The sequence below is a fragment of the Archocentrus centrarchus genome, chromosome 6, assembly GCF_007364275.1.
Source record: "Archocentrus centrarchus isolate MPI-CPG fArcCen1 chromosome 6, fArcCen1, whole genome shotgun sequence".
Taxonomy (NCBI): domain Eukaryota; kingdom Metazoa; phylum Chordata; class Actinopteri; order Cichliformes; family Cichlidae; genus Archocentrus; species Archocentrus centrarchus.
The window spans coordinates 11,119,224-11,140,636 of record NC_044351.1 but is presented as its reverse complement, the minus strand read 5'-3'; the positions used below and the strand labels follow the sequence as shown (position 1 = coordinate 11,140,636).

Genomic DNA, 21,413 nt, shown 5'->3' with positions numbered 1-21,413 from the left:
CTACCAAAAACCCGCCCTATGGGCCTCCAATGCTTCACTCGTGTTTTTAAACCACAGGCGCGTGTTGGTATTCATTATATCACTGTACACAGTCAGATGGCAAAAACGACTTCATAAACACCAACCAAATTAATAATGAATACATACATTTAAATATTTTATTACTTTTGCTATTAAGATTACAACCCAGCGTAAACAAAACTAAGTAAATCCCATATCTAGAATCATACCTTGTGAGACAGCTCACGCCTGCAAACCGTGAAAGCTGTGCTGCATCTAATCGCTGTGTGCAATTGTTGTCTTTTAATATACTTAGAAAGATGTGTGGTAAATAAGTAATGTGTAACATTAAAGAGGGCGATTCACAGAACTGTACACTTAATGTTCCCATTTGTTCTGAGATCAACTACACATAATATATATAATTTGTAAGGATTTGAGTGTGATAAGAATAGAAGTTGATAATCCTGCTACCCTAGGTTTATAGTTTATATAGTAAGTTTCATCCCGATTGATCATTGTGTCTAGTTAGAGAACAGACATACATACACACATACGCTACAATCATTATAGTACGATTTGCTTCTCCTTTACCTAAACTACCTCACATCCTTTCTCCACATGCTTGCTGTAATGTGGTGGCCCCTTCTCTGCTGTGTGACCTGTCAAGATTACATAACTGCAGTCCTCCTCCTCCTCCATCCTCACTTCTTTTTCACTCACATCCTCTTTTCCCAGAAAAGCAGGGCTCATCCCATGTGTCCGAAATAAAGGAAAGAAAAAGAGCCAAGGAGTGCACAAGAATCGGGGGAGTGACACATTCAGAGGACAGGGAACGATAAAAAAGAAAAGATTAGATGCAGATGAAGAAAGATCTGATTACTCAACTTTATTAACTTAGTCTACTTTATTTAAAATCTTTGATATTTTAGAGATGCGCGGCCTTATTTACATTTTATCAAAGAGGTCTGGGTCACATGTGGCCATCTGTTTCTTGTAGTGGATTTAGTGTGTCTGTGTGTGTGTGTGTTTATACTAGCTGTGGTTAAAGAGCTGAGAAACTTTAAGAACTGCCCGTCTTCATGCTTGCACACACTGAGAATAACAATGAAGAGTGTAATTTTCGTTTTTATTAAACCATGCTCTTTTTTTCTTTATGAAGACAAAACTGTCATACACTAAACTTCACATGCTAAATGCACTGATTTGCATATTTCATATTTCAGTAACATTAAAAAAAACAATGTGATTTTCCAGGAATCTCCTTCTTTTTTTTTTCTCCAGTTAAAACTAAAAAATCTGCAGGAACAGCTCTAGCTGGAATAGTGCTCAAATGCATTAAGGACATAGCACAGTTGAATAAACACACACACACACACACACACTTGCACAATGCTGTCATTTGTCACATCCCATAAATGTTACAGCTTGCTGCTACAACCACCTGCTCGCCTGTGGTTGTAGCTCGTCTGCACACCTAGAATAAGGGCTGCATTGAAGCGATCCCCAACCACAGACACGCATTCGCACTCACGCACTTACACACACTCTCAGACAGATTCGCTGTTTTCCTCAGCCTGCCGTGTAAAGTCAAGCTGCACCTGCTAGCAGAGGAATGCAGTGTGATGTCATCTTCCTGAGCCGTGAGTGCCTCTGCAGAAGGAGTAAAACCTAAAAAAAACCTCACCTGGGTCTATGAGCAGCCCCGTGGGGGAATCCACAGCATGAAATCATCCTGAAAAACTGTTTTGGGGGTATTTGTGCTGCTCCAGATGTTGTTAAACTGCATGACATCCAGAAGATCTACAGTGGAGCTGATGAGACGGACACAAAGTTAACTAGCACTGCCATCAGTTTATCTTTGCGCCTTCTTGTTTGTATGTGATCTTGACTGATTGTGATTCATGCTTAATTCATCACTGTTCATAGTTTTAATTTAGTGCAACAAAGCTACCAATCCACCAAAACAAAGACGACAGACGAACTTTATTTGTAATTTAACCTTGAGAGGAAACGTTTTGGCTCCGCAAAGAAAAGCCTCCGTTTTCATTAAATGAACATAAAGAAATGGAAAAACAGTATCTTTGCTTCTCTTCATCACAGGTTGTAAATATAAATATCGGGAATGGTGTTTCTTTCTCAAATTCTATTTTAATTGTGTACTACCCGAAGATGAGCAAAAATGATCATAGTTAAATGTACTCGAAATACTTTCATTCTTCTTTTACCATTTTGTTTATCATCATATAGTGCCTGGCAGTCACCATGTGAGCTTATTCATATTATTTTAAGATCACTAAAAGTGGTGTTTTGGTTTTAGTACTGATACCGATTCAGTACTCATATCCAAACTGTTTCAAACAACAATAAAACAACATGTAATCATTATCGCACTGAAATCTGTTTGTAGGGCAGACAAACAGCAGGAGCCGGCGCTAATAATGGCTCAGTGGGATAAAATGAGCCACTTTGGGTGAAGCCTTTGATTCGAAGGTGGGGCTGTTGATGCACTTGCAGAAAATCCCTCAAAAACTTTTTTTCTTTTTTACTCTCACAAATGAATCAAAGGGGTTTCTGTTAAGAGTTTTTTTAGACAGTGTTTCTGTTTTACCAGGGAAGCTGTCAGAAGAATGGTTTGATGCATGTGGCTGACGGGTATTAGCACTGTACCTTAGCAGTCTACTCCTGTCACGTTACAGTTGTTTAATGAAGCAGCAAATGGGGTTAATGTCTACTACTGAGCCTGTGATATTGAGTGTACATGAGAGATGGCATTCACTGTATCTGCTACCAAAAGTCATGTGCTTGGAGCCTACATGCCTGCGGGCTGAATCCAGAGAAGGCTTTTCTGTTTTCGTTTTATCAACATAAACTGGAGGAACAAGGTCGGATATTTCTGCCTACCTGCTGGTTTCGAAGCAAATATTAGATACAACAATAGCCTAACCAGACAGTACTGTCTTTGCAGCTAATGAAAATCACAGGTAAAGCCATTGATACCAAAATGTCAAGGATCATCTGTTTGCCATGTAATAATAAAAATATAAACAATCTGATCAATTTGAAAGGCCTAGAGATCACCTAGGCTTGTATGATTGAGGCCTAAATAAAATCTCATTGAACTGAACTTTCCTTTTCAGGTTTTACTTCCATGGCAAACCCATTCCATAAGATCAAGTGAATACGGTACTATTCACACAGGCCTACAGTTATGTGACCATCTTGCAACCTCTGGTTGTGAGGGATGAAAGGAGTTTTACCAGACCAGTTGTGAGTGGTTGCTGGAGATTGTTGGCAGTAAATGGGAAAATGATTGCTAAAGCCCTAGTCATGCAGTCAACCTTGGCAGTCTGCTAACAACCAAAGCATCTAACTAGGAGGTTTTTGGTACAATTCCTTCTTTGCAATTGATTTTGCCCTGCGACAGTCAGCAGCCTCCAGGAAACCACTGCCAACCAGTGAGGGAATATACGTTTTTCCCAAGCAACCGGTGGTTGTATCACCTCCAATATGGTGGACAATTCTTGAGCAATGTGCGCACGACATCATGTGAGAAACCTCAGTATTGAATGAACTAATGTTAGTACACGCCCAAAGCTATAAGCTGTAAGCTAATAAATTAACATGTTTATTTTTGCCATTAACGTGTTCCATTACCCAAAAAAGGCTAATGGAACAGAGGATGACATAAAACTAAAAAAAGTGATGTGACATGTTAAACTGAGTTGATTTAATAGTAACGTTCCTCAATATTGATGGTTAGCCCTGAAAAATTTAGGCTAAATATATTTCCTATATAACTGTAGATGACACAGTAACGTGCTTAAAGAAGCTCCAATAAAGCAGTCAGTAATGATTGGTACCAATAACAGGGAAAAATAAGGATTTTATTAATTTGTTCATTATTAATTGACTCATTCATAAAAACTGTTCTCCCTTTAAACTGAAAACTTGGGGAATTGAAACATTATGTGTGATTTGAACCACTCAGCACTGCCTGAAACACAGAAAACTATCTAACGGAAGCTAGCCCAGCAGTGGTTTTGGCTCATCTCCACTTGTTTTTCATAAACTAGGTCACCTAATGATTTTTGAAAGTGTACGAGGTAACACTGAGGCTGAGCTGGGGAAAACAGACAAAGAAAGTAAGAGAGAGGGAGAAAGCATATTATTAGAATTAACATCCAAACCAATTTTAGCCCCTGCTCTGAGGAAGGTCTTGACATGCTAATTACCATCCTAGCGCCCATCCTGCCCCGCTCCCCCCTCGGCATTTAAAATGCTAAATCTTGTCCCAAAATAGCAGCACCACTGCTTGCTTCTTCTGAGGTTATAAAGCAGGGTTTTTTCAAGGAGTGGAGGAAACAACTGACTACTAATGTAATGTGACAGCGTGGAAGAGCCCGCCAGGGCTACCGCAGCACATATGCATACATTAACATACTGTTAGAATGATGCTTAGACTTATACCTAGAAATACACACACACATATGCACACACACAGTGTTACAGCTGGATTAAGCCTTGGGGGTCAGCACATTTGCTTCGGCATAAAATGTAACATATGGCCAGCTTAGCGCTGTATCTTTCATTTGTGTAAATGGAAGCTGCAGTGAGCTGTTTTACGTTGTTTATTTCTGTGCTCCATATGGTGGCACTGAAGGCCGGGGTTAGTTTAGATTATGTTGAGTCACATTGCATTTTAAATTAAAATGACAATTTGGTCTTTTAAGTCTCAGTCTTGTATGGGATCAGCAGCTGTTTCCAATCATTATTCCTTTTATCTTGGATGGTTCCTCAAAGGGACATTTTTAAAAAAAGCAGAATTACTTTATATACTTCTGTCATCATTTATCTTCTCCTTTCCTAATCGGTTTTCATCGCATTCATATTCTGTGTCTTTTAAAGTCAAATAAATTAGAGTGCTTTTTGTATTTTGACAGAAACCCTGCAGCATCTGAAGAAAACAATGTGATTAAGCAAAATCTGAATAATATTTTGTATGAGTTAAGCTATTTTAGGCTTTTCCTGCCTCACTAGTTGCAGTAGATTAATTCCCTCCCCTCATAGTCTGTCTGTTCACTATTTTTCCTTATCAGTCTTTGTCATCCGCCCAGCAACAACACACAGATTTTTAACTAAAGTGGGTCACCAGTACATAGCATCACCAGGCACCAGTTCAACATTCATCCTTATAGTAAACCTTTTTTTTATCTTTCTAATTAAAATTGGTTCATTAATTTTTGTTCTGACATCTCACAGGTGGCAGTAGAAGCATTTTTCTTATATTCTCTCTAATCCGATGCCTTCCAATCCATTTTTGAGCAAAATTAGGGCAGAGTTCTTTTTTTTTAACATGTTGCATTTGGGTAAAAATGACTGAGGTTATCAGATCTTCATCCTGTATGATTAAGAAAATCATCAGTCACTGTTAAAGGTCCGTGCATCCACCTCAGCCTCCTCCCTGCGCAGGGAGGAGGCTGCAGAAGATGCTGTTATAGAGCACCTCCTTTCTTTTGCCTTTCCTTTAAAACGGCAGCTGCTGGTAGACCGTTTTGTCCACTGGATGTAAACATGCTGACAGGAAATGAGAGAAAAGAAAGCGGGACATGGCATGCAAGAAATAGTCGCTATTTTGTTTACTATTTATTAGCAAATAATCCAAATAAAATTAAGATTCTTCTTGATTAGCATGGTTTTATTTCTCTCTCTCTCACTCACACTCACACACACCCCTGAGCCACACATTCATATCGTGCGCACACAGTGATACCGACACACGCAGATACACACAGAGCAATCATAGTGTGTGTTTTTCTGTGCTGTGGTCACACAGCAGGCGTTGACCATGAAGCAGAGTTCACCACTAAATCATCCAGACTGTGCCGCCCTGCTCATTAATCTCTTTCAAACGTAAACAGAAAGCACACACAAACAAAATGCGCAGGTTTAGTGCAAACAGAAGCGCCTGCACGAGTAGCCTTTTCATTCGGGCATATACTGTATATGCATCTCCTGCCAGCACTGGTTTGATTGTCAGTGATGGTATCCGTTAGAGCTGCTCACTTCAGTCATTTCAGGAAGTGGATTTTCCGCCTAAAACTTTAAACTGGAAATATTTCCCACAGCAGAATGATTGAGGATGAAAGCTCTGTCATTATCGTGTGAATTGGAGTTTCAATTTACATTTTGGATTGAGGGAATCGAAGGAGATCTCACTGCCAGTCCCCTCTCTGCTTTTGCCTCTTTTTTTTTTTTCTCTTTTTTCTGTGGTTACCAGTGTGTCTCAACCCCTCCGAGTCTGGCGCACAGTGTAGACCAACGGGGGTCTAATGGAGAGAAAAGATGAGAGAATAAAGGGGATGCATGTGCAGGAGAAGCAGTTGTTTTGCATGAAAGGGAAAGGCTTAGAAAAAGAGTGGAAAAACATCAACCTCATACCGTGTTTTGTTGCTTCTTTCTTCTGGCTGGTTTTGTCCCAGTTGGCTCGTTGAATGTGTGTCAAGTTGGGTTGTGTTAGGGGGCGTTTTTAAATGAATCATCACAGAGATCAAAGCTTGATTCAGGAGCACGATTTTACTTTTTATTAGCCGTGTTATTCCTGAAGCCACAATCAATTATCTGACGCCCACTTCACTCTCTGCCCCTCCCTTTTACTTTGCTGATTTTTATATTGTAATTTATCATAAATACTGATTGTATCAGCCTGAAAATTTATCACTGCTGTTGTGAAATGTAGTGCAGACTCTTTTTTTTTGTTTGTTTGTTTGTTTGTTTGCCCTTTCTTAACAATCTCATTTTTTGTCTTATCAGTATCTATATCCTGGCTTTCTTTGTTTCCAGTCCTCTTCTCTATATTTTGGTTTCTCTTTTCTTTCATTTCTTTTTTCTTTGTCTCTTTGTTTTTGCTCTTCTCTCATCATTTCCTCTATTCTCATCTTTTAAATCTTCTTTTTGCTTCACCCATATTTTTTCTTTTCATCGTGTCACAGAAGATCATCCCTTCTTCCCTCCCCTCCAATGCTTCTCCTCCCTCTTTTTATCTCAGAGCTCTTTCTCCTTTCTTGTCCCCACTTTCTTTTGCATCTTATCTGTGTGCTGTGTTCCCTTTCCTTGTTGCCTCTCTTATTTTTTTCTCCTCTCCTCTGCCTAACTAACCAGCCCCAGTGAGGCCCATCAGACTGCTAATGAGAACCTGAATGTGTCCTCTAGGGAACTCTAATGATAGTCTCCGTGTGTGTGTGTGTGTGTGTGTGTGTGTGTGTGTGTGTGTGTGTGTGTGTGTGTGTGTGTGTGTGTGTGTGTGTGTGTGTATGTGTGTGTGTGAGAGAGAGAGAGGGAGCAGAGGTGCCCACACACTCCCACAAGCAGTGACTGTGTCTGTTTTCAGTGCTCTACTGTTTGCCTTCAGAGGAATTTGGCAGTTTAGTGTGTGTCTGACGTGTCTGTGAGTTTTTACTGCGTGTTTGTGTATTTGTGTGTGTGCCCCTCTTGCAGGCCTCTTCCTGTGCCTCATGACCTCTCTTGCAGTGCTGTGATTGGTAGTTTTCTCTTCTACTCCTTAAACCACTTTTTGACTTTGCTTCGGAGTTTAGATCCCATCATAGAGGTTGCTAGTAGGTATGAAGTAGACTGAAATCTGAAGACTAACCCTGACCTGTTGATGCTTGGTTTATTTTACGAATGTAAACTGTTGATCACAGTTTGCCTGCATCTTGTACCTGGCAATCATCACCTGTCCCTTTCTGTTTTTCTCTTCAGGCCTTTGGGAACGCTAAGACGGCCCACAACAACAACTCAAGCCGATTTGGGAAGTTCATCCAGGTCAACTATCAGGAGAGTGGCACAGTCAGGGGGTGAGAGACACATGCTTACACATAAAACATATCCATAGAAACTATATGCTAGAGCCTGACTGATATGTCGCTGGGGTCAGTAATATCAGCCAATGTTAGCTATTTGCTGATGTATCAGCTTTTATAAGGTCGATAAGTGAAAACATATTGAAGCACCCATTAACCTGGTTATCAGTGTTGATACTGCAGCATTTTACAAACTGCTTCCCTGTTGGCAACATGTTCTGTGATATGCCACAAACAAAATAACTAGCTGATCAGAGCAGAGACGGGCAGTGCGCAAACTAACTATACGATTCTTTTTCAACAATATTGTTAAATTATACACAAGAAAAGCATCTGAAGTTTAAAAAGTCTGCCAAATCAGACATGCAGAGCTACCTGCTGTGGCAACCCCTCGTGAATAAGTGAGCAGACAAAAGTAGGTTAGTGCCAAATTATCTTAGCAAGGACTCATAAATTACTACATGTAACAAATTTTAGGGTAATCTCTTTATGTTTAGTGTAAAAAAAATTCTGAAAAAATAACGGCCGATGTATAGGAGTTTTAAATCATCAAATATTGGTATCGGCCTTAAAAATTCTATATCGATCGGGCTCTGCTATATACACAGTGCACATATGCAGCTACACTACCAACATAACCTGCTGCACTCTGGGAAAAGAGTCTCCAATAAATGTAGATTTAAGCGAGATTACATACAGCAGCACCCGTATTGGCTTCCTTCTGTTGGCTGTTTTAGGATTGATTTTAAGATGTTCTCATTTGTTTTCAAGTCTTTAAATGAACTCGGGCCTCCTTATGTCGCTGATCTTTTAACTCTGCACATTCCCACCAGATCACTGAGCCCTCAATACCTTTATTTATACTCTAATATTGTGTTATTATTGTGAATTTAAAACAAGTATTTGCAGTACTTGCCTGAGACAGGGAACTATATTTGGCCGTTATTAGCGCGAGATTACATAAAGTCTCATTTCACAAATTGTTGAAAACCGCAGATCAGATTATTCTGACTCTTATCTGTTCCTCTGCTCATAAGTTAAAACACCCTATTTATTATGAGTATGACAAGCAAAAGCACTTTCAGTGTCCGTGTGAGAATGTGGCTTTTGAGAGTTTGTTCATTTTTGATCAGAGGTGCAGCATCTTTTTCTTAAATGACTCTTTTGACTTAATGCGGCTGCATCTATGTTTATTTCCAGAGCGTACGTAGAGAAGTACCTGCTGGAGAAATCACGTCTGGTGTACCAGGAGCACAATGAGAGGTGAGCGCAGACCACAGGATGATTCACATGCAGGTTTTGTGGATGATGCACTGTATTTGTTCTTCTTCTTCTTTTTTTTTTTTTCTTTTTTTTTGCTGGATAAAACTGTGAAAACATCAGACTTCTGTAGATACTGATCATTAGAACATTTGTCATCTGCAATAGTTGGCTCAGATACATCAGCAGCAGCACTCATGCCTTTGCATATAAACAGCATCTTGTTGCAGCAGGAAGGATCCGACTCTTTGCTATGTGTGGACATAAAATCAGTCTTTAAAAAAAAAAAAAAGACTGTCACCAGAAAAGACATAAAAAAAGATTTTATGTCTTTTTTTTTAAAGACATAAAATCAGTCTTTTTAAAAAAAAAAGGCTGTTAAAAATGTGTCTCTGCCTTTACAGAATCCCAATTTTCTAAAAGATGAAAACAATGAATCTTAATAAGTGCAGGTTCAAATGGTGCAGCCATAAATAATCTAAATATGATACTTGAAACACTAAGACAAGTTCTTCCACCTGAGAGATAAGATGTTAAATCCATATCTTTTGGCTCACATGCTGTTTGTCTAAGAAACTCGATGCTGAAATAGCCTTCATTTTCCCTGCAAGGAAATATCAGGTGTCCATCTGACTCAAGCTTCTGCCCTTTGTGGAACTATCAGGTTTCCCTCTAAGTTTAGGCATTTATGGACACAGAATGAGATTAATACTTTGCCCAGATTTATCTTTTAGAAAATATACAGATTTTGAGATATTCTACAGAGATTCATATTTCCTATTCAGTGTAACTGTAACACTGTCTGTTCTCTGCGTATACAGTAGGTGCATTTACATGCATGAATCTCCACCTGCCGCCACATCCTATAAATACGTTAGCTTTTCTTCTCTCAGGAAACACGCAGACACACCCTAACTGTCCCTCATGTTGCTCATCACTCCCAAGTGACAGTAAAAAAAAAAAAAAAAAAAAAGTCACTGATCCCAGCAGTACAATGGCTTCATGTGAGGAAGGAAAAAAAACTGTCCACCAGTCATCTAATCCCTCTAACCCTGACTGGCCTGGGTTTCTGTTTCATCCTGATGACAGGCTCTGGCAGCCATATTGATAGGGGTAGAAACTAAAGTCAGGACCTCCCAGACGGCTCATCCTTGAAGCGCAGAGATGGGGGGGGGCAAGCCGATAATAAACTACAAACTATCTTAAATCTTAAAGCCGGTTCAGTGGCAGGTTGCCTTTGTACGATCCCAGTGGAGAGGAAAAAAGCACTAGGGAGTGAACTAGTTGAACTTTCCAGGGATGCTGTTGGGGCTTAATGACTGTACTTTGATGGAAGTGAAGTCAGAAAATGCCCCAAGTACAAGGGAGGGATTATTACTATGTCACACAAATCACAAGTGTAGTTATCATTGTTAGTTATTATATCTTGTGTTAATTGTCCTTTAAGTTGAATCTGTTTTTATGTTGTCTAACAAACACCGTTGAATGAGAGAACATATTTCTCCCAAATTAGATTCTCTTCATTGGCTCCGTGTTAAATTCGTAATTTGATTTAAAATCCTTCTCCTCACATATAAAATCTTGAGTAATCAAACCGCGTCATATCATAAAGACTTCATAGTACATTATTATCCTAACAGAGCACTTTGCTCTCAGACTGCTGGCTTATTTGTGGATCTTTAGTAGAATGGGAGGCAGAGCCTTCAGCTTTCAGGCCCCTCTTCTGTGGAACCAGCTCCCAGTTTGGATTCTGAAGACAGACACCCTCTCCATTTTTAAGATTAGGATTAAAACTTTCCTTTTTGATAAAGCTTATAGTTAGGGCTGGATCAGGTGACCTTGAACTAGCTCTTAGATATGTTGCAATAGGCTTAGGCTGCTGGGGGGGCTTCCCATGATGCACTGAATATTTCTTCATCATTCATCTCTTTTCACCTTGTTTGTTTAAACAACACTGATATATTTATATATTCATTAGCAACTTTTAAACTGTCCCATAGTTTGCCTTTTGTCCTGTCTCTCTTTGCTCTCTTCTCTTTCCCCTCACCCCCCAACCGATCGCAGCAGATGACTGCCCCTCCCTGAAACTGGTTCTGCTGGAGGTTTCTTCCTTATTAGGGAGTTTTTCCTTCCCACTCTCACCAAGTGCTTGGTCGTAGGGGGTTATGTGATGGTTGGGGTTTCTTTATAATATTTTATTGTATTTACCTTACAATATAAAGCGCCATGAGGAGACTTGTGAATTGGTGCTACATAAATAGAATTGAATTGAACTGAATGAAGAATTTTGCTTCGCAAAGCAGATTTCTAAGAATATTTTAACAACACAGTCATTTGGTGTCATAATAACCAGAATAACTAGTTCCAGATGGGGAGAACTCAAGTTGGAACAACTTGGAAAGTTGTCACAAATTTTGGTGGCCTATTTGTGGTGGTGTGGTCAACATATAGGCAGAAATATGGTGGGCAAAGGTTCGTGTTTGGTTGATAGTAAGAAACTTTTGATTGATGCATATAAATATTTAATTAATAATTCTCTACTGACCTTGATTAGTTAGACAAGTAATCTAGTAACCATTATCTTGGTTAAAAGTCACATAAGGCATTGATTTATATTTATGACTTACTGGAAAACCTAGAATCTGCAGCACTGGGCGTTAATCCGACTAGACTCCAGCAGTTGCCTGGCTCCCAGCCTGCAAAGCAACCATAGTACCTGTTGGTAGAGGATCCGTTTTATTTCTTCAAACGTTTCCTGGCCAGGCCCCGTGTATAATGACATTTCAGCTGGGCTTGTCCTTACCAGATCTGGCTCCAGAATGAAGGCCCTGGATTCCCGCATCCAGGAAAGTATTCGGAGTAGTCGGAGTTGTCAGATTGATTGAAGTTTTTTCAGTTGGTCTTAGTCTGGATCCCTGGAACCATTTTGCTTGGTTGATATTGCCCTGGACATCACAGCTCCAAGGAACCCATACAAGGCTCTCCACTGTGGTCAGATGGTGCTTCTTCTTGGTTGACAGAGTATGAGGACATCTGGAGGACGCTCATAGATCCGTGCCTTTTTATGTCTGAAAGAGCCAATTTAGGTGGTTTGGGCGTCTAATCAGGATGCCTTCTGGTTGCCTCCCCTTCGAGGAGTAGACCTGGAACTCACTGGTGAGATTATATATCCACTCTGTCCTGAGTACACCTCAGGATCCCCCTGGGGGAACTAGACAGCACAGCTGGGGAGAAGGACATCTGGAATACACTGCTTAGCCTGTTGCCACATGACCCAACTTTGGATAAGCGGAAGAAAATTGCTGGATAGAAATAGCCATCAGTTGAAACTCTCTGAGCAGCACATCTTTGTAGAGTTGATCTTGTGTCCGGATTCCAATTTTAAACCACATGAAAACACTAAAGTAGGAAGAATGACTCCTGAGCTATCCTGAACTAATGGCACTATCACTGGAGCACGTGAATGTATGGTCATTTCTGCCCTGTTTATATCCATATTTACTTCCTTGTAGTCTTCTTCCTCACTGTCATTGATGCATTTCTTGACGCTACCTAAAAGCAAATTTAGGAGAGCGCACGTGCAAAGTCTTACAGATGTTGCTCCACAGGACTACTAGTGATTGGCATTAAAAATGGGTAACATTACAGTTACATCAGTTATATGGTCATCAGCACAAGCTGCTTGATACTATATTCTGCTAAAGGTCCGCGGTTAAATGTGAAGAACTCTGTGGCAAAGAAAGGTTGTAAAAAATGTCTTTCTGGTAGGTCAACAAGAATAATTTGGGGTCGAGTGCATTTGTTTCGCTTCTGTTTTCACGCCCATAATAATGGTTGTGCTCAAGGGAAATAACAAGTAACCTTCACCCTGAAACAGCTGTATTCATTAAACAGCCTGATCTGCATTCATCTGGACAGCTCATTACTGCAGAGTCCATCTATTCTTTACCCAAACTGTGTATTTGCCGTACATGGAGCTCAGAATAAAACACTGCAATATTTTAGAATCTTATGTAGAGATTATATAACAGCAGCTTTTATTTGAGAGCTGCGATGATAGAAAATGTCGGCTTACAGTTTGCGATTCTTTAATATCCTCCTTGGGTTTTATAACTTTCCACCACTCCATCACACAGTAAGTGTCCCTCTGCAGAGAAGTGAAGCTCGTTTCCAGCTGTAATAGAATTACATCTCAGTGCACTGGCCGAAGCCCCAGCCTTTGTCACGGTTAATCACAACTCATTACCTTGAGCCCACACACCACACTGCCCCTTTGTTTGCCTTGAAATGTGAGGCGGTTGGGTCGGAGGGGTGACTTATCTGTTACATGTTGCAGGTTTGTTTTAAGAAATGTGCTGCAGATAAAATAAAAGGAGTTTCCTCCTCAGGGGCTGTTTCAGCAGAGCGAGGAAATATGAAAGCCGCTGTCCTCAGTTCACCTCTGAGAGAATTAATGTTGATGTGTGTTTCTGTAGGAACTACCATGTGTTTTACTACCTGCTGGCTGGAGCCAGTGACGAGGAGAGGAAGGCCTTCCACCTGCTCAAACCTGAGGAATACCACTACCTCAACCAGGTCCGCACATAAGAACACACACACACCCAAACATGGATACAGATAGCAAAGTTAATGCTGATTTCTGGATAGACTTCACATTAATCAATTATATTATCAAGTGATTAAAATCCAGTTTCTATGGAGGGGGGGGGGGTGTGAGTTACAAATAAAGAGTGACACAAACACTACAGGTGAGATGGAAAGGTTGAGTCGACAAAAAACTTGATTTTAAGCTTGCTTTTCATCGGAATCAGAAATACTTAATTGATCCCAGAGGAAAATTTCAGTTGATACAGCTGCAACCATTTATCATATAGAAAGAATAAATACTTTAATAATATAAAAACCAAAAAGATAAATTTGTAGTGTTGGCCAGTTGCTGCATGTAATTGGTAACATGTTAACCAATGCAGATGGAAAATGGGTTTTTTTGTTTGTTTGTTTGCTTGAACACTGGCGAGTAAAATAATGCAACAGCAGTAACAGCACTGTGAATTCATTTTTAAAAGTCTCACTTGTGATATAAAGGAAGATGCTAAAGCTTTAAATTTATGTTGATTAGATTCATAAGTAGCAAATATTCATCGGAAATGAAAACCAGGTTGAGTTATTATTGATTAATAGGGCTATAGAACCTCTGCTGGGTCTTATTTACTCATTAACATAACTGGGACATCTTCAAATCTTTGATTGCCAGCCCAGAAATTCAACTCTGTGTCTCACATGTATGTGTGGCTGAGTGCGTATACATGCTTGATCACACGCCAAAAGCCCACATATGTGTGTATCTTCTGCAGCACATCTGTGCATGTTGGCAACTGATGTGGGAGGATTCATATTCACTCTTCCTACGAAGGCAGCACACTGGAAAAGCAGCACAAAAAAAGATGAAAAAAAAAACAGAAAATTCGTCTTTCCTCGTCTGCCCCCCAAAAATAAAATTTTTCTCCTTTAATCTCCCCAACAACAACAACAACAACAACAACAACAACCCCCTCTTGTTAGCTGCCAGCTTACCATGCAGCTCTGTTTCCATGGCAACTGCAAAACTCAGGAGTCAGTCTGGCGCTGACTAGCTCTCACGCAGAGGGTGCCGGCAGTCGTGCGCACTTACACACACACTCCGGTTGTCCACACGTAGTGCTCCACTCTTTCAGAGATGCTGCGTTTGTTATTCTGTCCTCAGTGGGAACAGAACAGCACAGTATTTGACTAGAGTACATTTACTCAAATATTTTAAAGTTGTAACCCCTCTTTATTATTGGCTGTGATTTTGAGTGTGTAAATCTGCTGACTCTATAATGCCAAAAATGAGGCCAATGTGTTTAAGTGCATTAATCCTGAGTTCTTTTAATGGCCAGAAAACACACCTCCTCTGGTTGCAAAAATACCTCTACCTCCCTTTTTAATAAGTGTATCAGAAAACAAAACCTTTGCCCCCTCCAGTAAAGACCTTCCTGATGATTTTAAGGGCACAATTGTGTGAAGTTAAAATTTATGGTCATTATCTGAATCATTATCCATGATACGCTCACTGGCTAAAAACGTGTTGCTGGCATCTTGGTTGGTCACTCTTGTTCCCCAGCTCAAGGCTTCCTAACTGGACTTCACTAACCAGTGGGTTAAGTCGTGGTGGCTGTGTCCATTTTTTATACTGTCTGTGGACACGCCTTCGTCAATTTCTGGACTCCTGAAGCTTAAACATTGTGTTTTGGCTGCCTCTGTGCTGTTTTCTGGAGTCAGAATAAACCACATAAAAGATACTTGGTTAGAAATCTGCGTCCATAAATAAAGTGTACAGGTGCAACACACGGACACACACATTGGCTAATGAGTACTATGTGTCAAACTAATAAAACTAAAATTTCACTCACCAAAACTGAAGAACAGACTTCTGAGACGCAGCGTAACATTTGTCAGATAATTCAGTTAAAAAATGCTCCAAAAGACGCCGACACCATAAACACAGCGAGTGGCTAAAATTAGTTGGAGCAGTGGCCTAGCAGGCATCAGTGTTTTGGAGCCAACATTAAGTGGCGGCCAGAGGAACTGATTTGGATTCATTTCTTATAGCTTTAGTTACTAATTCCTTTGTTGATTGTGATCAGACATATGAGCAAGTTTGGCAGTGTGGTACAGATTTAAGCATAAAGTTAATATTTAACTTAAAGTGGTCACTAACTTGACCAAAAAAATAACTAAAATAACTCCAACATTAAGGGATCAGCAGTATTTATCCAGTTATGTAATGTAAATTGAATGGCTGAGAGTACTGGCGTAAAAAGTTTCAATTTAGATCGGACTTAAAATCATATTTGCTGCTAAGTTTTATTTACGTTAAATATCTAAATACTTTTTCCACCACTACACCATTCACAGTGTAACAGATTAGCTTTCGTACTGCTGGAGATGATGCAGTTAGTTTCCACTGCCATCTCTGATGAGGTCACCGGGGTTTAATTTTTGTGACTCTGTGGATGTGTGTATCTGTTTTTGTGAGGTTTTTTTTTTTTTTTTCCCCCTCACACCTTAACAGCATGTGTCATTTATTTATTTATTTATTTTTTAAATTGCATTTTCTTACTGTACGTATGTGTAATTGAAGCCTTCTTAACCCGCTCTGCCTTACTTCCAGATGACAAAGAAATCGCACAAACTCCACTGGGACAATTACTATGAGAGTGAGCTGGTCAGTATTGTGTGGATGACGAGCTGTTTGTGTGCGTCTGTGTTCATGGGTGTGTCGTGGTACTCTGGGTTTTTGGTGCCAGTCTTGGTCTTGTTCTTTCTTGGCTTTCCACGCCCGCCTGCTTTCAGTGAAAAGATGGAGGCGACCTGGACTGACCTCCGCTGGTTGTGCTCTAGAATGTTTTAAGGGATTCCTTAGTGTAATCTTTGTACTGTACTGTCTCAAGACATTTGCTCTCTGTACTAGTAAAGGTTTTTTTACTCCTAAATGAAGTATTACACCTCCAGTAAGTCAAGGTATTTGCCTGATTTCAAAGTAAACGATCTCTTCTTCACTCTTTCTCTCTCTTTAAAAGAAATAAATAACAGGCTGTGGTTAGATGCTCATTAACCAAGCAGTATTCAAACAATAAGGAATCCCTTCAAACTTATCTTTGGCTTTTGGGTGCTTTGCTGCTGGGAAACTGGTGATGATGTCAAACTTGAAGCTACCATCTTTCAAAGGGAAGGTTCAGGATTTTAATGTCACCACTACATAAATGATATTTTTGTTTATAACTGTCACTGTGTCAAATGAAGGAAATATAGAGCCACAAAAGCATCGCTGATATTGATAACAAGGCTTGCTTACCACAGTTGGAGAGAGGCAGGGCCCATCAGCATTTAAAAGTGCCTTCATGCACTCAAAAGTGTGGAAGTAGTCTTGCAGTAGCAAAACTTTAGGTAACTTTACATCAGTGTTAAACAAGCATTTGTGGTGAGGACCCTCAAATATTTTGGCGAGGATGTAAATTTCAATATAATTTTATGCTTTGCAGTAACATTGAGGATAGGGTCGGCAGGAACCTGAACAACTGGTGAAATACTCCTAAGTCTATTAGCCAGCTTCACATCCTGAAACTTCCCTCTAGCTGTGTGCTCCGTTTTGTGTGTATGTGTGTTTGTGTTTTTGCTGTTTCATTGGTCTTTGAGCCTGCTGCTGTCTTGCTGGCCTCCACCTGAAGTGAGTAATGTTTGGTCAGTGGGATTCGTCGTGCTTGTTTAAAGGATTCTGTATCTCCTAATGGGAGATTATGTGATTTTGACTTTGCTGGGAGGCAAACACTTGACATGAGAGCTGGTCAGTATAAATACCACTTGTGGACTTACTGTATTTGATTCTTGACTTTGGCTTTCTGTCTCTGACTTTTTAAACTCTCCTTTTATCCAGGAAATTGTTTCAGGGGACCCGTTATGTATTTTTGTTCTGAAACTTTATTTTTTTTAGTTCTGAGTAGAAAACAATTTATATTTTGAGTATTTTGCATTCTTGACGAGGACTCTAAAAAGCTGCCATCATTGTGAGCCCCCCAATAATTTACATTGATTACAGAGGCAAAATTGATCTTGGATCGATACCTCTATGGACATTTCTCAAGCCACACCTGCAGAATAATCTTTACTTTAAGGCTTCCCTAGAAATATTTAACAGTTAGTATATTTAACAATTTTTTGCCAGAAGCCTCATTTAAATCACATTGAACATGCAACTTTTGCTGCTGGAGTGTTTTCAGAAATTTTTGTGGATTTATTTTTAATGCTCTGGGTCATTCGAACCATATAGTAATTGTAATTTTTTATGAAACCACATTGACTTCTGTGCTTTGCTTGTGAGGCCTTTGGACCAGTTACCAACCTTTGAGGAACCACTGGGGTTTTTTTATGAGGGGACTATTAATTCATATCTTGCACTAAATTGGTTTTATGCAAGTGCAGCTTATTTGTTATCTTATATATTTATTGGACAGTTTTTTTAAAATTCTAAATACTTTTATGCCTTTAATTCAATTGTTGTTAAAGGTACAAAAAACATGATTGTTAGTGATCATTGCATCACATTTTTGCAAAGAAAGCGCAAAAGAATACTGTTAGGTTCATAAATATTTGGACAATGATGCCATTTGTAGAACTTTGCCTCTGTACACCACCAAAGTGGATCTTAAATGAAACAATCAGCATTCAACTTCAATTTAGTTCAGTTTTATTTACATAGCATCAAATCACAGCAAGCAGTCAGCTCAAGGCACTTTATATTGTAAGGTAAAGACCCTACAATAATACAGAGAAGACCCGACAATCAAATGTTAGCAGGAAGAAACCTCCATCAGAACTAGGCTCAGGGAGGGGCAGACATCTGCCGCAACTGGTTGGGGGTGAGTGGTAAGTGAAAAGAAATAATCAATACATATGATTGAAGTGTAGACCTTTAGCTTTAACTCAATGGGTTTAACCAAATTTTGCATTAACTGTTTAGGAATTAAAGCTACTTTTATGTATAGCCCCCCAATCTTCAGAGATTCAAAGGTCTTTGGATTCAAAGGTCACTGAGCAATTAACTGACAAGCAGTTTCATGGCCAGGGGTGGCCTGTTCCCTCATTATTTCATGAGCACTTAAGCAGATAAAAGGTCTGTAGTTAAATCAAGATGCTTGCATTTGGTAGCTGTTCACTGGAACGTTCAATATAAAGTCCAAAGAGAGGTCAGTGCAAGTGATAGAGACCATGATTAGCCAGAAAAAACAAAATAAACATATAAGAGAGCAAAAACTTTAGGAGTGGCCAAATCAACAGTCTGGTACATTTAAAAAAAAAAAAAAAAAATGAATGCACCGGGCAGCTCAAGAACGTCAAAAGGCCTGGAAGACCACAGAAAACCAAAGTGAATGATCGCCAAATTCTTTCCATTGTAAAGAAACCAAGACAAGAATGTGGTGGTATACGGAGATAACATACAAAAAAAAAAATGTGTCTTTGTCCAAATACTTAGCGAGCCTGACTGTATTTGTTATTATGTTCCATAATTTTGAACTTTTCCTGTAACGTCACGAACTGTTCGGATGGCTCCTTCCATTTATTATCATCTTGCACAATCCTCCCAACTCAATGTTTGCTGACACACTGACACACCCAAGGCCCATTGAATGACCTCATGAGTCTGTGCCCTTGCCGCCCAAGTAGATGATGTCACTGTTGACACACACACACACACACACACACACACACACACACACACACACACACACACACACACACACACACACACACACACACTAAAAGAGTGGCAGCCTTTGACAGCTGCCTGATGACCTGACCAACCCTCTGGGCCTGTTTAACCTCTGACTTCTGCCACTGGTCAATATGTGCTGCAGTAAATAGAGACACACTTTGAATAGTGACAAGTGTCTACAAATTCCAGATGCCGCATCTGGAACTAAAAATATAATACGAACACATGCGAATGAAAAATCTGACTAAAGATCCTAAAGACCAAACATTTTCTGGATGTTTGCATTTATGTGTGCAGTCTGGTCTTTGGTTCTGAGTCTCGGTGGCTGCGGGTTTGCATTTTGTGCTTGTTTGGGTGTCTCTGGTTTTTGGTTGTGTGGAATGTGTAGTGATGGGATGGCATGCTGTTTTTGGCTCAAAATTGACTCGTCGATGGCATAGATCATGACTAAGTCATGGTAAGTAACAGGAAAGCCTTGACTGGACGCACATTCAGTTTTAGCAGAATCCTCGAGTGATCTGTTAAAAAGCTTCATGTGCACAGTCAGCAGGGTTCCTGACTTGATTTAGTGTAAACCTTCACCAGAAGTGTTGCAACTGGCCTAAAATTACAATTTCATGTTCTGAAGTGAGAATAGATTCTTTGTTTAAAATAAGTAAGAACAGATTGTTTCTTAATCATCTCTTTAGTGCACTCAAGTATCCCTTCTTCTTTTCTCTACTTTTGTCTAAGCACCACTAGCTAAGGTTTTGGTTTTCAACCGAAGTATTCCATTGCAATTGCCAAAATTGATCTCTTTATTTTCTCAACTTCCTCCAATGTATCGCATTGTGCTGTTTGGCGCTGATTTAAAACATACCCGGCAATTTGAAAACTGTCTTTTCCTGGGTCTCGATGTAGCCCGAGAAGCCTCAAAACCCCTTTGTTGGAATTGGAGAAGCTCACTGGAGAAATACTCTGATTGTTGGCTCTGCAGTTCCTGACAAGTTAGAAGCCAAAGGAAAACAATGGAGAAGCAGATGAGTGTTGAATGGTAGAGTGTACAAGAGGCAGATCCAGAGTGTGGATTATGGGTTCCTGTGTCTTCTCTCGCTGGCCGGTCACTGTGGAATGTGCTAATTATGTGCCTGAGAGAAGCTCGCTGCTGCAGCAGAGACATGCTGACCGACTGGAGGGCTCGAGGAGACAAACACACATACTATGATTGTATACATGCACATCCTCACTTTCTCATTCCTTTACTTTACTCATTCATTCTTAAACGCAATAGCAAACACTATGTGATGGCTCATGGTTACACAGGAATGTACTGATGTTCACTTAGCAGGGTTTCCCCCATCAACAGATAGCTGAAATAAACCCTAATGTCTTACATTATTACTCAAAGTAAAGTGCAGTTTACTAAATTAATTGCTGTTAGTTGCTTAGCTGAGTAAGATGGTCGTTTAATACAGTATAGAGTTTAGTTTCTACATTGTGGTCCAGCCCAGTAAATGTGTTTTCCTCATAATTGACTGCCATGTGTCACATAAATCCATGTCAGGCTCCAGTTATGAATCTGATGACTCAAGATCCAACGTGACAAACTCTAAAAGTGCTTCACGGCTCCACATAGACTTTATCTTTTTTTACTTGGAAAGACTGGATACTATCAACAAACCCAACAATAATTCAAAATAATGTTGAATTCTGTCAGTCCAAAAGAAGCCAATCACTTGGCTTAAGCTGGATTGAAAGGTACAGACACTTTATTAGGTACACCTTGCTAGTACCTTCCTTACTTACTTACTTCCTTAATTCTTTCGTTGCACAGATTCAGCAGGTGCTGGAAACATTTCTAAGAGATTTTGGTCCATATTGACAAGATAGCATCACACAGTTGCTGCAGATTTGTTGGCTGCGCAATCATGATGTGAATCTCCAGTTCCACCACATCTCAAGATGTGGTGGAACTGGTGACTGTGGAGGCCATTTGAGTACAGTAAAATTACTGTGATGTT

General features: G+C 39.8%; 1 protein-coding gene across 2 annotated transcripts in view; it reads left to right on the top strand.

The window, feature by feature from the left end:
• LOC115781212 (unconventional myosin-IXAb-like) overlaps nt 1-21,413 on the top strand; it is a 145,286-nt gene that overhangs the window by 57,993 nt on the left and 65,880 nt on the right. For both annotated transcript variants that reach the window (XM_030730734.1, XM_030730733.1), the window contains 4 exons: nt 7,762-7,856; nt 9,063-9,125; nt 13,598-13,697; nt 16,315-16,368. In XM_030730734.1, coding sequence (XP_030586594.1) covers nt 7,762-7,856; nt 9,063-9,125; nt 13,598-13,697; nt 16,315-16,368 — 312 coding nt within the window. The remainder of the gene's footprint in view (nt 1-7,761; nt 7,857-9,062; nt 9,126-13,597; nt 13,698-16,314; nt 16,369-21,413) is intronic.